Below are 17,320 nucleotides of genomic sequence, written 5' to 3' on the forward strand. Positions count from 1 at the left end.
TAGGCAGTGCCAGGCCTCCATGACTCTTTTTTGGAGTTGAACCTTGTTCAGTCGAGGGCGTTTACCTCTCCATATATGAGATGAAATAACTGAATCCAAGGAATTAGTCGATGTAACATTTAAAGGAGAAAATAAAGAAGTAAAAACTAAAGAGGACGTGACAGATGTCCAATAGAAATAAAGAGAAAATATCAAGCAAGAAGACAAAGTGTCTGATGTTTTATTTTAATTTCACTAAAAAGTTCTAATAAATCATTTTTAAAAATTGCTGTGACCGACTGAGAGTGTGAAAGATTTCAGGGCTGGGCTGATGCTTCAAGATGCTAACCACGTCCCTGATGTCTGCTCAGGCTGCTGCTGTTGCCTCAGTTAACTGTTGTCTTCTTTGGAAATTACAAACTGACACAACTGAAACTTCACAATGTCGCACTTAGCTAAGTGTGAGAAAAACCCCAGAACAAGACAGACTGATGTAAAAATCTAGTGCACACGTTTTCTTTTCCTCGTAGCTGTTTGGAGATGATTAAAATATTTTGCATCAGCTCCTTTTTTAGCGTCTGTCAACAGCTTCAAATATTTAGCAGCATGGATATCAACTATTTAGTTTGTCTGCAGGATATACTACACCCTCAATACCCAAGAATTACCTTCAGCAACTGGAAACAGCTGTGAAAGCTTTGTCGACGGCTTACACTGTTACTAAAACTGGAAGATTTAATGGAAAGTTACTATATTGTGTTCATTTCAACATCTGTGTACAAGTGGTGAGAAAAATAGAAGACCCTGAAATCTGAGGTTGTCCAGTTACTTTGATTCGCTTTATTGCACATTTTGCTGTCAGTGTTTGTGTCCAGTTGTTCCCTGAAGGATCAGTGCACATCAGGAACTTTTTGAATTACTGAACAAGAACACTGATGATGGGCTACTACACAGGAAACCACTACGATCTCACAAAAAGAAAAAGAAGTACAACACATCTTCTGTTTGCAACAATAACCACAGAGGTTCCTCAACACTTCTTAGTCAATGTTCTGTTCATATGCAACACAAAAGTAAGTTTTAACTGCACATCACTGTGTCAAAGTCAGCATTACTGTCAAACACCACATGTACAGATCACACACGGGAATTTAACATTGCAGGAATCCCCCAGCAGCCTGCACCTACTGCAGCATAACTAAGGGAGGATTCAGGGTCACCTGGTCCAGCCCTAACTATATGCTTTAGCAAAAAGCAAAGTTTGAAGCCTAATCTTGAAAGTAGAGATAGTGTCTGTCTCCTGAATCCAAACTGGAAGCTGGTTCCACAGAAGAGGGGCCTGAAAACTGAAGGCTCTGCCTCCCATTCTACTTTTAAATACTCTAGGAACAACAAGTAGGCCTTCAGAGCGAGAGTGAAGAGCTCTAATAGGGTGATATGGTACTACAAGGTCATTAAGATAAGATGGGGCCTGATTATTTAAGACCTTGTATGTGAGGAGCAGGATTTTGAATCCTGGATTTAACAGGAAGCCAATGAAGGGAAGCCAAAACAGGAGAAATCTGCTCTCTCTTTCTAGTCCCTGTCAGGACTCTTGCTGCAGCATTTTGGAGTAACTGAAGGCTTTTCAGGGAGTTTTTAGGACATCCTGATAATAATGAATTACAGTAGTCCAGCCTGGAAGTAATAAATGCATGAACTAGTTTTTCAGCGTCACTCTGAGACAGGATTTTTCTAACTTTAGAGATGTTGCACAAGTGGAAAAACGCAGTCCTACATATTTCTTTAATATGTGCGTGGCATATTCTCAGAAAAACCTCTACTGTGATAAAGACTACTCTCCACTGTTGTGTAATCAATTATTGTAAATGTAAATGTTATCAGGAAATGATCAGACAGCAGAGGGTTTTCAGGAAACACTGTTAAATGTTCAGTTTCTATGCCATGTGTTAAAACAAGATCTAGAGTGTGGTTAAAGTGGTGGGTGGGTTCTTTTACAGTTTGACAGAAGCCAATTGAGTCTAATAACAGATTAAATGCAATGTTGAGGCTGTCATTTTTAGCATCTACATGAATGTTAAAATCACCCACAATAATTATTTTATCTGAGCTGAGCACCAAATCAGATAAAAAGTCTGAGAAATCAGAGAGAAACTCTGTGTAAGGCCCAGGTGGACGATAGATGATAACAAGTAAGACTGGTTTCTGAGTTTTACAGCTGGGGTGGACGAGGCTAAGCATCAGGCTTTCAAATGAATTAAAAGTCTGTCTGGGTCTTTGGCGGGTGTATAAACACAACAAAGTCCAACACAACTACACTGCAACACCACACACGTGCTGTAGGACTGCCACAAGATCAATTTTCATTCCCCAAAGAATTTACAATAATTTTAAAGCCACGGGGGAAAAAATACTGCAAGTAAAAGTAGTGTAGGTGGGTTATCTTTAAAATATTTACAGATTTTTATACATTTTTACAAAATGTATAAAAAGAATATTCGAACAGTTACGTGAAAAAGAAAAGACGCGGTTTCATCTCTAATGTTTTACATATGAGGAGGTAAAAGAAACGAACCAAAAACATGTGGAACATCCTCGCTGTGGTATGAGTGAGGCTCATTATTATTAAATATACTGACCACAGAAACAGAAAAGTGCTTGTCTGGTATAGAAACGCTGAGAGAATACACAAGTGTAGAGAGTGCAGCAAGAGTGTTGGGAGAGAGAGAGAGAGAGCAAATAAAAGGACGTCAGAACAGCCGACAGCCACAGGACACGTCCACGCAAAGCAACACTCCGCTGGGAACACGGCGCGCGACTAAGGTGGGTCTTTTTCTGTCTTCTTCCAAACTCCTGATTTTCACCATCACAGCTGACTGTCAGAATCTCTCCTGCCTGTGATAGCGGTGTCCTGCATACACGCTGCCACTGGCAAAAGCAACATTAGAAGTGAAACTACAGAAGCTGTTTTTGGGAATAAGTTTGTTTTTCAGCGTTCATATATACCACAGAGTAAATGCTCAACGTTACAAGCGCGTGTTGTGAAAATAATATTATGGCTCAAGTACCGGAATGTCGTCACTGAGCGCACCTGTTCGCTGCACCCTGCACCAGTTTAATAAGCTAGAAAAGTCACGGTGACGGCTCAGTACAGGTGAAACATGCATTTTATTGTTTCAGTCATGCCAACTAACGCAAGTGTTTTACGCAAGAGTGTGTGCGAGATTGTGTCATTTTACCAGGCAGCAGCAGCGGTAGTTCATTCTGAATCACGCCATACATCGTCTGGAAGGGTTATGTAATAGGAAATGTTATAGAATAGAAAGTGCGGCATTCAATACAAGGACAAACAAAGCTTTGATTTTTCTGCTTGCACTCTTAGAGAATCTATGAATGTTATCTCCTCACCGTGCAGCCTGGTCAGGTGGGAGGATGTCCTCAGTTTAAAATCAGACACTGGATCTGTGTGTCAAAATATGTAAGTTGTGTTTTTCATGCAAAACCAAGAAAGGTGTTCTAACTTTGTGTTTTTCAAATACAAGATAGTTCAATGCAAGATAAACAGGTCAGGATGCTGCAGTGTGGCGAAATGTAAAGTATGGCTGTGGTGTTCGTGGTCAGAGTCAGGTTTGTATTCAACTTAATGATGCTTAGATTAATTTACTGAATTTATAGTAACAGTATACTGTTTAGTGTATGAACAGTATTCTGTCTGTGCAGGGAATCAACCATAATGTTGGTTTTAGTTGATTTAATTGTGTACATGCACACAGCAGTAAACCTCAGAGCATCAGCAGCACAAATCCCACTTTACACTGATCGTACTCGGTTGTCTGTGCAGATGTGGAGGCAAAGTAAAAAGAAACAAACGTTTATATTGACACAGCAAAGGTTTGGTTAGTTTGCACAAAGATAGCTGATAGACACACTTTCTATACTTTTACCACTGATTTAAATATCACAATATACTGCTGTCAGTGTTAGGAGTTGATTATAATGCTAGCAAATCTTTCAAAAGCAGAGACGAGCGCAAATGTCAGAGATTTGAGTAAGACAGGCTGGAGCTGGGAGGCGTTGTTACCTGACAGTGACACAGAAAAGCTGCAGTGAGGAAATGCAAGATAAATGAAATGTCTGGATTATAAAAGAAGCTGTAGCATGTTGTTGATTGCATTATCTATAGATACATATTGATGGTCAGGTGTAATTAATTAGTTGTATAAAGTGCTTTGAGTGCTCAGAGTAGAAAAGCACTATATAAGAACCAGTCCATTTACCATATAAATGAAATTTAACTGAGTTGAAATATATACCTGTTTTTTTTTCCATTCCAAAGGCGTGTGTGTGTGTGTGTGCGCGCGCGCGCGCGTGTGTGTGTGTGTGTGTGTGTGTGTGTGTGTGCGTGTGTGTGTGTTAGTTAAGATGAAATGTGCTACAATAATGTAACACAGTCCAGACAAGTGTCGTTCCCACAGCTGCATGTCACTGGCATATCCTGCCACAGTTATCTGTCACATGCTGTGTCACACCACATATCTCTTATTTATCAGCTCATTTGCATCATTGTGGTTTCAACATTTGGTTAGTGTTAATATTTAAATAATTACCAGGAAAAAACATGTTCACTCAGTTTGAGCTTTAGAGTGCGTGATCTTTTTAATAAGAGTGTGGTCCCTCTTATATTAATACAATATCTTGCATGCAAAATCACCAAAAATACCTGATTTCCTGGAGAAACTTGTGGACTTTGTATAAGATGCAAATATGATCATATATAACTTCAAATACATCCAAGGACACTGCTTATTAAAAAACCCCACACAAATCTACTCCGGCTCTACGATTATATCCACAGCTTGGAGAATAAAAACATAGTTAAAAAGTCAGTCACCATGGTGACCTGATGCTTAGTACTGTTGTCTCTCAGCAAGTTTGAACCCAGGACACTCTTGCAAAAGAGTTTTGGTTTGGGTAATCCTACTTATTGCAAATGACGCATCCTAATGTTGGGTGATGAGGTGCCAACAGAAGCTGTCACAGCCTCTGGGCTAAATGATAAACTAAAAATTACAAATACAAACGGCTGAAACGTGCATGAAGCGTCTGTTGCTCTGCAGGCAGATTTAAAGCAAAGAATCAGAGACTCAGCTCTGCAGGTCTGACTTTCCAATTATGACAAGCAGAGTCTAAAAAGGTCTAAAAAGCAAAAGCCTTGTGACTTTGAACTCAGACCTCTTCCTATTGCTACACCCTTTATTTTCACTCTGAAGCATTGCGCTGTGAAATCTTCCACTGACCATGGTGACATCACTGAGCCAAGACAGCTGCAAGTTTATCATGGGTTTTTTTCCTGTGTGTTCAAGTGCACACATGTTGCTAGCTGAACACTTGCGTGTTTTCATGTATGTGCATGTCTTCTTAGATGGAAGTCTACACGGTTACAGTAGCAACTGGTACTTCAGAGTATTCAGGCACCAATAACTACATTTATCTGACTCTCGTGGGGGAGAAAGGGGAGAGCGAGCGCACTCAACTGGACAACCCTGGACTGGATTTCTGTCGAGGAGCAGTAAGTGTAGTTTTGGCTTTTCTTGTGCTGTCCAGATTTGGATAGCTTTTTTTGCACATTAAATACAGCATGTGAGACTTTAACTTCAGTTCTGGATTTGACAGCGGGTTTGTAAAGGGCTCACTTTCTAGTCCCCGTCTCTTGCTGCAGCATTTTAGATCCACTCAACACATTTTAAGTAGTTTTCAGGACAACTTGACAGAATAACATGAACTAGCTTTTCAGCATCACTCTGAGATAGAAAGGATCTAATTTTTTTTGTATTTCTCTTCTTCTATTCTTCCATCAGGTTGACCAGTACAAGGTGATGAGTCCTTCACCTTTAGGCTCGGTGCTACTGGTCAGACTAGAGAAACAAAGATACTGGGTGGAAGATAACTGGTTTTGTCGATATGTCGCTGTAGAGCCTCCAGATGGAGGTAAAGTGCTGACTTTCCCTTGTTACCGATGGTTTGTAGGCGATGTCAAGATGGAGATACGAGAAGGAACAGGTAGGAAAGAGTCTCATTCCTTCCCTTATAATTCCTACATGTGTAAAAGTCCTGAGGTGATTTTGAGCAAAGGTGCAAATTTCCCTTTAAAGCTATGCAGGTTCTTTTTTAGTACAAGACTGATTCCTATATAGCATTTTATAAACCATGCACCAGTCACCCATTGACACACATGCATACTCCGATGGATGCATCTGAGAGTAACTTGGTTCAGTATCTTGTCCAAGGATGCTTTGGGCTGGAGCAGACAGGAGGAGCTGCAGAACAAACCAGCAACAGATTAGTAGATGATACCAAACCCCAAGTTGCCCCTGATAAATCCATCAGTGTGTGAATGTTAGGTTAAAAGTCCCAGTCAGTTTATCACATTTAGCAGTTGGTGGTGAGATTAAAAGCCTATCTAAGGCTACTCTTCCACCCATGCATGAGCACACTGGGGATGTGTAACTGTTGCTGTACTACCTTCGAGTCCAGGGGTGGGCAACTCCAGGCCATCAAGGGCCGGTGCCCTGCAGGTTTTAGATCTCACCCTGGGTCTGCACACCTGAATCAAATGATTAGTTCATTCCCAGGCCTCTTAGCCATTTAAATCAGCTGTGTTGGATCAAGGACACATCTAAAAGCTGCAGGACACCGACCCTCGAGGCCTGGAGTTGGACGCCTGTGCTCTAAACCCAAGCTAGAACCTGCCGCTATGCTCAGCAAAAACTACAGAGCAGCAGCTGGCTGGTGTAATAATGATGATCAGTGATTTAGATTTTCTTTAGTTGGACCACATCATCTTTGTTGACAAGTTGCCATCACTGCCTAAGAAATGTGCAGCAGAGACATAAATATAGACACTGTATCAGATAATATAATCAAGATGAGACCACAAGGTGTAAATGAGGCCTGTGTCTTTCATGCAAAAATGGTGAAATGCTGGGCTGCTGTGCCTGCTTTGCATTTGCATCATATTTGTTTACAGGTTCCTCTTAGACTTTCGTTACGTAAGCATCAGACCATACAAGAAAGATATATTTCAAGTGTTACGTGTAACCAGAGTTCCTTCAGTTATCTCATGTGTGACCCTTTTTGTTTGTGCTTGATTTCAACAGTATCGCTGCCCTACTCTATAATGTGACAGTATAACTTACAAGTGTCTGTTTCTCCTGTAGCAAAGACGCTGACAGGTGACTCCGCACTGCAGCTGCTGGAACACAGGAAAACAGAGCTGCAGGAGAGACAGAAGACTTACAGGTAGGGACTCACATTTATGGTATATGAAACCTTTTAAACTGTACGAACTACAAGCCACATTTGACCAAACACATTCTGTAACAACACATAGATTTGAAGCATTGGATATTTTTGTGTTAGATGGGTAACGTGGGCTCCAGGGATTCCCAGATGTATTGATGCCAAAACGGAAGCAGATTTACCCCAAGATGCCCGCTTTGACAACGAGAAGAGGAGTGACTTCGAACATTCATTACATTACGCGTAGGTGGTACACACACACACACACACACACACAGTTCATGATTCAACACATTTGTAACAAATCTGATTTAAAAACAACAAACGCCTCATTTCCTCTCCTCAGTTTGTTAGAGTTATCTCTGAAGAAGCTGACCATCCGGTTTGGGAAGTCCTGGGATGACCTTGAAGATTTCAAACGTATCTTCTGGAAGTTGAAAAGTCCCATAGCTGGTGTGTAAAAAAGCATACCACACAAAACTTGTAGCTTTAATAGTAGCTTCATGCAAATTCAAAATGATAACTAAAAAAAAAAAAGATCTTTGAAAATAGCGACTTTAATAAGTGACCAACGCGTTTCGGCTTGTGGTCTTCATCAGGTAAGATAATGTCAAACAGTTTGTGTTTATAAAAAAAAAAAAAAAAAAAAACAGGAAAGAGAAAAAAAATCCAAATGGACCAATCACACCTTCACAGATAAACCAGCTGACCAATTTACATTTAACAAGGTAGTTTGTCCAATTGGTTAACTGGTTAAGCCACAGCTTCTCCCCTTTTAATCTGTAGTGGTTCAGTCTAGAATCTATTTGGACTTAGCCAATTAACCAATAGCACCTTGTTAAATGTAAATTGGTCAGCTGTTTTTTCTGTGAAGGTGTGATTGGTTTCCTGTTGCCCACTTTTATTTAAACACAAACTGTTTGACGTTACCTGATGAAGGCCACAAGCCGAAACGCGTTGGTCACATAAAGTTGTTCCCTAAATAAAGTTGGTCACTTAATAAAGTTGTTCCCTGATACTTGTCGTGTCGCTGGAGTCTCCACGTCATCAGATCTTTGTCTTCTCCATGCACCTTGGGAGTACGTGAAGTTGTGCCAGAGAAATCTGTTGCTATCAACTTTCCCATCGGTACCAGTTCTGACCCTTTCACCTCCATCTTTCGATTATTGCAGACAGTGAGGGCAGCCTATTTGAAAGCCTTTGATCCATGTTCCATTCTGACTTTCTAATTGTTGTAATTTGAAGATGATCCATAAAAACATGTGGGTAATATTCAATTCAGTTCAAGCACAGCATTTCTCTCTCTCTCCCTTCCATTGTAATCAGTGGTAGGGCTGAACTTGTTCTCTGCGGCAGTATTTTCTGTTCCAAAGGTCTTTGAACAATGACAGAAAACTGACGCCTGTGTGTCTGTGGGTATGCAACAGAGTATTGTATGAAGCACTGGAAGGAGGACTGGTTCTTTGGCTACCAGTGTCTAAATGGTTCCAACCCCAGGATGATCCAGAGGTGCAAAAAGCTGCCGGAGAACTTCCCTGTTACCGCAGATATGGTGCAGAGCTCTATGGCTGACAGGACCAACTTGGACAAAGAACTGAAGGTTGGGAAAAAGCACAACTTTGGTTTTTATAATAAAATAAAAGGAACGCCACAAATGTACACGCTGTTATTGTCTCACTGGTGGTGTTTATTTCATGGTCTCTATTCCATGCTTGTCAACATATCTTAAATTTCCTTTACACTCTTGTCCAGGCAGGAAACATATACTTGTTAGACTATGCCATCATGGATGGGATTCCCAGTAACACAATCAAGGGAAACCCTCAGTACATCGCTGCTCCAATCTGTCTCCTGTACCAACACCCAGATGAAGGACTTATACCTATTGCTATACAGGTATGTTGTTTACATGCATACACAGAAGCACAGGGACAAATTTCATTTGCTGGGACTTTATCAGCAGCACAGTGGCGGGGTGTTTAGCACTGCTGACCCACAACAAAAAGGTCCTGAGTTTGACTTTGTGCTCGACTTCCTGGTATAACTCTCAAGCGCACACCTTAGAGCAGATAATGAGTAAGCTCACTAAATTAGCCTGGAAGGCCAGTTTGCTGCTCTATTAAAAAGCCCTCTGTAAACATCTTACCACTCATCACTGATTGAAGAAAACAAGAACAACCCCAGGTTTCTCTTCAGCACCGTAGCCAGGCTGACAAACGTCAGAGCGCCGTTGACTGAGTTAACTTCAGTAATTACTTCCTCCAAACCATCAACGTGTCATTAGACCCCATTCCTACAAGACTGCTCAAAGAAGTCCTGCCATTAATTAATGCCCATCCATTCACTTCTGCTTATCCTTCTTCAGGGTTGCAGGTGGGTGGAGCCTATCCCAGCTGTCTTAGGGCAAGAGGCGGGGTACACCCTGACAGTTCTGTGTGATATCAGGCTGTTGTGGAGCTTTGAACATGTATTTTTTCGGGGTGAAAAAATAATGTTATGTCTATTTGTTCTCCCCATGCTTGTGACCTTGTGATAAAAATGATAAAATACACTATGTACAATAATATACAACAGAGTCTTATTATAAGCTGGGAGTATGATTGTGCTGTAAGGTGTCTGCCACCCTGTGATTGTGTAATGAACCAGTGGGCATGTAGTTTTATATATAATATACTATAACATATGTATTTATAACTATATTATAGTCTATTTCTTATGTGCATTTGAGACCTGGGGGTAGAAAGTCCTCTCTTCCTCGCTGGCTCCATGTCTGTCATTATGTCACACACTGGTTTGCTCTCTGTCACACAAAATCACCGCCAATGATTCAATTCTTCATAAATGACAGAATCAGGTATTGAAGCAGCGACATGCCAAGTGAAGCTTCGGTCATGTGACTCTGTTCAGACAAACCAAGCCGTGTGCTTCTGAAGCAATGTGTTGATTTTATTGACACACGTGTCTGAGCTTCAGCTTCAAGTGGATCATCACTAAATAATGCTGACCATAGGATTTTATAACCGTGATTAGAGCATGCTGTGGGTATTAAACCTGCCTTAGTTATGCTGACAGGTTATCCTGTCTTCCTTCTCTCACCCCAGCAGCAGATGGCCCCGCCCCTCCCTGAGCCTGGTTCTGCCGGAGGTTTCTTCCTGTTAAAAGGGAGTTTTTCCTTCCCACTGTCGCCAAAGTGCTTGCTCATAGGGGGTCATATGATAGTTGGGTTTTTCTCTGTATGTATTATTGTAGGGTCTACCTTACAATATAAAGCACCTTGAGGCGACTGTTGTTGTGATTTGGTGCTAAATAAATAAAACTGAACTGAAAATTTCTGTAGAGCTCTTCAAATCTTAGTGACGACTCAAAGTGTAATTCCAAACAGGGCCTTATATCGTTGCTTTATTATCTGCTTGCACATATTTGCCCAAGGACACTGTGACTTTCAGAGCAGATGCACCTCTAGCCATACAAGTTAAGTGACACCCCATTCTACCTCTTGAGCCACAGCTCATTAGTCTCTCTTTCACCTTCTCAGCTCGAGCAGACTCCAGGCCGGGACACGCCCATATTCCTGCCTAAAGATCCCCCTCTGGCCTGGCTGCTGGCTAAGATGTGGGTGCGTCACTCTGAGTTCCAGGTATTCCAGCTCCTGTCTCACCTACTTAGGACTCACCTGGTGGTAGAAGTGTTTTGTGTGGCCACTTTGAGACAGCTGCCTGCTGTACACCCCATTTACAAGGTAAATATTAATATAAGTCGTATCATTCAGCACTTTCATTGTTGGTCATTGTTGTTATCTTATCTGATATGAATTGGTTTAAAAGCAGAGATGAAGGTCTAATATTGAACAAACTTTTAGGAACCTGGCCTTCATTTAATTTCCTTTCTGCAACATAAATCCAGTAGAATCTAAATTTCCAACAATAATCAGAATGTTCTTTTTCTTCCTGCAGCTCCTGGCACCTCATCAACGCTACACTCTAGAGATCAACTGTAGGGGGCGCACTCAGCTCATCTCTGCAAATGGCATCTTCAAACGAGTATACCCAGCACACTTGGCTTTAATATTACTGAGCTTTTCAATATTCCGATCTAATATTCCTAATATTCCTGTTGTGTAGGTTGTGTCTACAGGTGGCGATGGCCTGTTAATTTTGGCCCAGAGGGAGTACAAGGTGTTGACCTACCGCTCCATTCAGCCGCTGTATGATTTCCGTGACAGAGGAGTGTCCCAGCTCCCCAACTATTTCTACAAAGACCATAGTCTGATGCTGTGGGAGGCCATACACAGGTACAATAGCAAGCTTGTGCTGTGCTAACATCTTGCTGCAACCACTGGGTGTGATTTATTCGGCGGTGCAAACTGGTGGCTTAAAGAGTTTGCATGTTGTCCTTGTTCCTGCGTAGTTCTACAAGGTACCGATGATCTGTGGAACCAGCACCTGAGTACAGGAAGCGTGGATCAACTCTGTGTTTAAAAAGTCCACTCTCTGATCCTATGAGCATTACCCAGGAGGCAGTGCAGAGCTCGGATAGAGCTGATGGCCAATTCTAACTGCCTCTACTCTCCAGATGTCTACACTGCTTACTCTGATTCAAAACTGGCCCTGAGTAGCCTTGCAGGCCTGCTGTGGCAGCTCTACATCATTGCTCTTGGAATACGACTGGGTTTAATATAGTGGTTTGGAAAACTAAGCCCCAAGTCTGTGACTTTAAAAGGCTGGCGTAACCTGTACGAGCTGTTTCTACTCTATTAGTACTCAGCTTTTTACCTTTACTGCTTCACACAGGGTTAAAAAGCGAATATCCACAATGTAGACTTTCTTAATGCAAGACATTTTATTAAAGCAATTTATCGGAAGCAAATCAGATAATGATCATCACAGAATCAAACTACTTGAATTATACTGGTCTAATCAACCGACTCTGACCTCATGCTGATTTTGTTGACAAGAGACTGGAGACATCCAGGCCTGAAGATGCACTTATCTCTATGTTCCATGTTGATAATAATAGTCCAGCAGAAGAGCAGCATACTTTGGAAAACAGTGGAATTCCTTGGAAGTCCAAATTCTCTTAAATTTATAATCTAACACGGCAAAAATAAGCAGAGAAAAAACAAAAACTATCAAACCGAATTGTAAGTCCATAGTTCAGGCAGCGGTTGATGCCTCTGGCACCTTTGCTGGAATATCCAACTGGGAATTCTTAGATCCAATCTTCTGAACTGCTTATCTCACAGAAGACAAAGGGAAGAGCCTATTATCTCTTCTGCATTCATGCCGGGTCCTCATCTCTCCCCGCTTTCTGTCTGGATGTCAAATTCAATCAAGTTCAATTCAATTTTATTTATATAGCACCAAATAACAACAACAGTTTTAACAATGGTTTTATATTGTAAGTATAAGAAAACAGAGAAAACACCAAACAATCACATGACCTCCTATGAGGACACAGTTTGGTGACAGTGGGAAGAAACCTCCAGCAGAACCAAATCAATAATTAAATACAGAGAGGTGTGTAAACATATAACATATATATCTGAGATGAGCTCTGACATCACACTCAGTGTGACATCCAATCATAATTGATGACATTCAGTCACCTGATGTCCAGCCACACCTTCTCCTCCTCTCTGTCTCTAAACTTCAACATGATTTAAAACATAGTTTAAACCCTAAAATCACTTCATTACGTCTTTGCTATGTTCTACTTTAACATGGTTCATGAATAATTTCATCACACATGAGTAAACTTTCCTTCCTGTTTAACATTAACAGGATTTAACCACATGATAATCATTTAAACATGATCGTTTTAATCCAGTTACTTTTTCTCACTGTTTCTCTTCAAAACTGTGTTTGCTGATCACAGTTTTGTGATCGAGTGAATTAAATAACACTCAATATAATTTCATTTATTAAATCATACGTGTTAAAGTCAGAGATTAATGTTCGTGTAGTTTAAAACACCAAAACCTCCACCTGCTGATAATATGACTGCCAAATAATACTATTACAACCTCTCTATGACTGTTTTTAGTAAGTGCCCCACTCACTTTGAATGCTTCCTTTCATTTTCATAAGTGATGATATTCTGTATATTGGTGTGCCAAGATGTTTGAATTAGTAGCAATGTTAACAGCCTTATTATTAGTTTTACAATAAAAAATATATTATCTTACATAAATATAATATTCTGCATTTGTCTCCCAGCGATCAGGGAAATCACAGATAACACCAGCAAAAGCTACTAAAGCCTGATATTTTTACATGTTTTGAATATCATTCTGAATGTCCATACTGTTTATTTTAAACAATGTATTCTTATAAATAACTAGAAAGTTTTTACCTTTCCTCCAGTTTTGTCTCCAGTATGGTCAGCCTGTACTACCAGTCAGACCATGATGTGCAAGAAGACCTGGAGCTTCAGGCCTGGATCAGAGACATCGTTGAGGAAGGCTTCACAGAGCTCCCCAAATTTGGTCAGTTATTAATGTAATCACCTGCACTTGTATAGGAAGTTATTAATTTATTGATTGCTTAAAATGTTATTAGGTCTGAGGGTAAGTTTTTCTTGAACTACTAGGCTCAGACTGCTGGTTTAAAAGATTTATGACATTTTTCATAAATTGTTAAAATGTTTTAAAGCCAAAAGTAGATTTAAAGAATAAAAAGTTCCTCTTAAGTTCTCCAAAGAGCATACGGGAGAGGGACGCAACCCATAACAGCAACGCTCAGTGGTTAGAGGATCTGAGAGCAGACCACAGCAACATCTCTGGACAGGATCCAAGAAAGGGTCACCAGTATGAAGAACTGGACTGCACCAGCCCCGACATAAGTTCACGCCTACTGGCTGAAGAAGCTGACTGCACTCCAGGAGCGTCTGGCAGCACAAATAAACCAGCTGTTGATGAGAGACATCTGAAATCTCTAACCGAAGCCCTGACAGCCCTGATATATCTACATATATATTAGATATCGAGATTAGATAGATATCTATCTGTATCATATAGATATATGTTATATATAGATATTATCTTTATCTCTATATATTATATATAGAGATAAAGATAATATGAAGATGTGACACAAAACCTGAGAGATGCATCTGGCCCCTCAGTTCATCTACTGCTCTAAACTGGTCTCAGTGGAAGGGTGGCTGTCAAGACGCCATGCACTGTATGTTTGCACGTGACAGTAAATCATTGGGCCTGTTCCCCATTTTCCTACCAAAATATAAGTAAATGAGGGGCGTTCAAGACTTTGCACGGTACCATATGTATTAACTGTTGTTGATGAGTGTTGATGGCTAACACATCAGTCTGGATCTGGTCTCAAACTCTCTTTTACTTGATCATTTATCTGTAACTATATGCAGTTAAGTTCAAAATATGAATGTACTGCAATGCAGAGTTCACAGTTTGGTTTGTTAATTTCATTTAAAAACAAATGACCATGTGAAATTTAACTCTCATATATTTGCATAAGATTATAAAAACAAAGCAATTGCCAGCATGAGGCAAAAATTGTGTCCACATCCACATTACGTTCATAGTTTCAGAATACAGACACATCACCTCCAGTTAGCAGCAGGACAGCCTGTGTATGTGAGCCATCCACTTCATGTTTCATGTGTTCCAGGTTTGCCCAGTAAACTCAGCAGCACAGAGGAACTCTGCACACTGCTGGCAGTGGCTATCTTCACAAGCACAGCACAGCATGCTGCAACTAACAATGGACAGGTGCTGAACACACACACCTAAAGACAGTCGACACTGTTACACAAGATGCACTGAGGTGCAGAAAGTCAAACCGCTGGTTTGTTGGGGAGACTTATTTAAGATAAGAAATGAACTGGAATTTAGTGATAATATGATGAGTGCAGCTGTATGAAACCACGGGGCTACAGCAAACGTTTCTCTGTGATTCTTTTTAGTTTGACTGGTGTGCCTGGGTTCCCAACACCCCCTGCACCATGAGACAACCGCCACCAACAGACAAAGATGCTGTGACCATGGACATGATTATGGCCACGCTTCCTGATGTCAGCCAGTCCTGTGTACAGATGGCCATCACATGGCATCTGGGACGGGCGCAGCCAGATGCAGTGAGTCCAAGTTCATTACCATACTGTGTCCGATACAGTTTATAAGTGATATATACACATAATATACACATGTAATGCAGCGATAGATCCATTAAAAATATGAATATACAAAAATTCTACACAGAGATAAAAATGTCAGCAATATTTATATTAAATAACTAATATAAATAGATACAATAACACTAATGTCAGTGTATCTACTGATACGTGTATATCATAGTTACTCGAGTCATCTGTTCTTTACTGATGGTTTATGTTTATAAACATAATGCAAATATTTGACAATCATCCGGCACTGACACTAAAAATAAATCCTATTTTGTAATGAAAAATGGAATTGATCCTTTTTTCTCAGCTACTTACGGTTCACATTGTTTGTTTTCTGTCTTTTCTGCTCAGATTCCTTTGGGCCAGTACACAGAGGACCACTTCACCGAGCCCAAAGCTCTGGAGGTGATCGACAGGTTCAGAATGGAGTTGAAGGAGATAGAGAAACACATTCTGACTGAGAATGAAGGACTGGAGCTGCAGTACCTTTTTCTCCTGCCCAGTCGCATAGAAAACAGCATCACGATATAGAAATACTCCCAGACTGCTGAGTGGTGTCGGTCTTAAACTTTGCAATGCAGGAACTCCAGCAACACTTGAAGAAAAGGAACAACTTTACTTTAACGCGTTTTGGCTTGTGGCCTTCATCAGGGTCATAGTAGCACATAGTAGAAGTGTGCTTAAATAAAAGGCAGGAAACAGAATAAAATTCAAATTAACCAATCACAACTTCATAGATAAACCAGCTGACATATAACAGGTTGGTATTGGTTAATTGGTTAAGTCACGCCCAAGTAAATACTGGACTAGATCATTATCTTAAATCTTAAACTTTGGAAATGTGTCCTTGTGTTATGTGAGTTTTTTTTTCTGATCTTTAAATATGAACCAAAAGTTAATCAAAACAAACAAACAAACAAAAAACAATAGACTGATTGGATGCAGGAGATGATCAGGAGGGAAAAACTTTTCTTTACAAAGACTATAAAAATATTTTGTAAATGGAGCGGTTCAATTATAGCACTTTTATACTCTCCCAGAGCACCCAGCGCTTTATACAGCACGCCTCATTCACATGAGCACTTTTTTTATGCTTAAGTGTTTTCTGTCTAATATTGACACTCACTCATGCTCTGATGGATGCATCTTGGGTTCATATCTTGCCCAAGCATATTTCAAACCACCAACCTTCCGATCAGCCGATGACTTGCTCCACCTCCAGCGCTCCAGCCGCTGCATTTTCTGGAAGCCCTTTATTTGTGTCTCAGCCACTAACAGCTGGACTTGATGTGTCATGTCAAGGCCGGGCACGCAAGTGATATGAAGTGTCTGACATGTGAGTTTCCTCAGAATCTCCCTGCAGCTGCTTGAGATCTGGTGACTGGTCAGATTAGAGATAAACCTGCATGTGCCATGTTTGGAGAGTTGAGTCATTGTTAGCATTAATTATATGAATTTATTACTGCGGCACAGATATTTCCTTCTATAGTTAAGTTTGCCCAGCCTGGATTACATGAAGGTAATCAGTAAGTAGTACTTTTGACAGAATAACTTCAATATTTTAAATGTAACTTTTTTACTTAAAACGTATGAACGTATAATGAAGCTTAAACTGTAAAGCAACACATCCTGATATATCCATGTGCTTACAATGTTGAGAAATAAACAAATGACGCCACATCCGTTGTCTGCGTACTTTGTGGCTTCAGTACATCAGAAAACTGTAAGATTACTGCATCACTGCATGACTCACCAGGCAACAGTAAAGAGTGGGTTACTGTGACACTCACCATAGGAAGAACACACCGGATACAATAAGTCTGCTTACAGCAGACAGCTGGACATCTTCCAGTGGATAGAAAAGGTAAATGTAGGATTTAAAAGG

At 40.5% G+C, this 17,320-nt stretch overlaps 1 protein-coding gene across 1 annotated transcript; it reads left to right on the forward strand.

The window, feature by feature from the left end:
• The first annotated feature begins 2,677 nt into the window (after positions 1 to 2,677).
• alox12 (arachidonate 12-lipoxygenase) lies at positions 2,678 to 17,115 on the forward strand. The gene is made up of 15 exons (XM_003458399.5): positions 2,678 to 2,802; positions 5,402 to 5,548; positions 5,838 to 6,039; positions 7,197 to 7,278; positions 7,399 to 7,521; positions 7,625 to 7,731; positions 8,706 to 8,878; positions 9,031 to 9,174; positions 10,814 to 11,017; positions 11,232 to 11,318; positions 11,400 to 11,569; positions 13,641 to 13,762; positions 14,922 to 15,022; positions 15,217 to 15,387; positions 15,787 to 17,115. Exons 2-15 carry the CDS (start codon positions 5,402 to 5,404, stop codon positions 15,964 to 15,966), a joined length of 2,013 nt encoding a protein of 670 aa, XP_003458447.1. The 5' UTR covers positions 2,678 to 2,802; the 3' UTR covers positions 15,967 to 17,115.
• The last annotated feature ends 205 nt before the right edge of the window (positions 17,116 to 17,320 follow it).

This window comes from Oreochromis niloticus, linkage group LG3 (assembly GCF_001858045.2).
Source record: "Oreochromis niloticus isolate F11D_XX linkage group LG3, O_niloticus_UMD_NMBU, whole genome shotgun sequence".
Taxonomy (NCBI): domain Eukaryota; kingdom Metazoa; phylum Chordata; class Actinopteri; order Cichliformes; family Cichlidae; genus Oreochromis; species Oreochromis niloticus.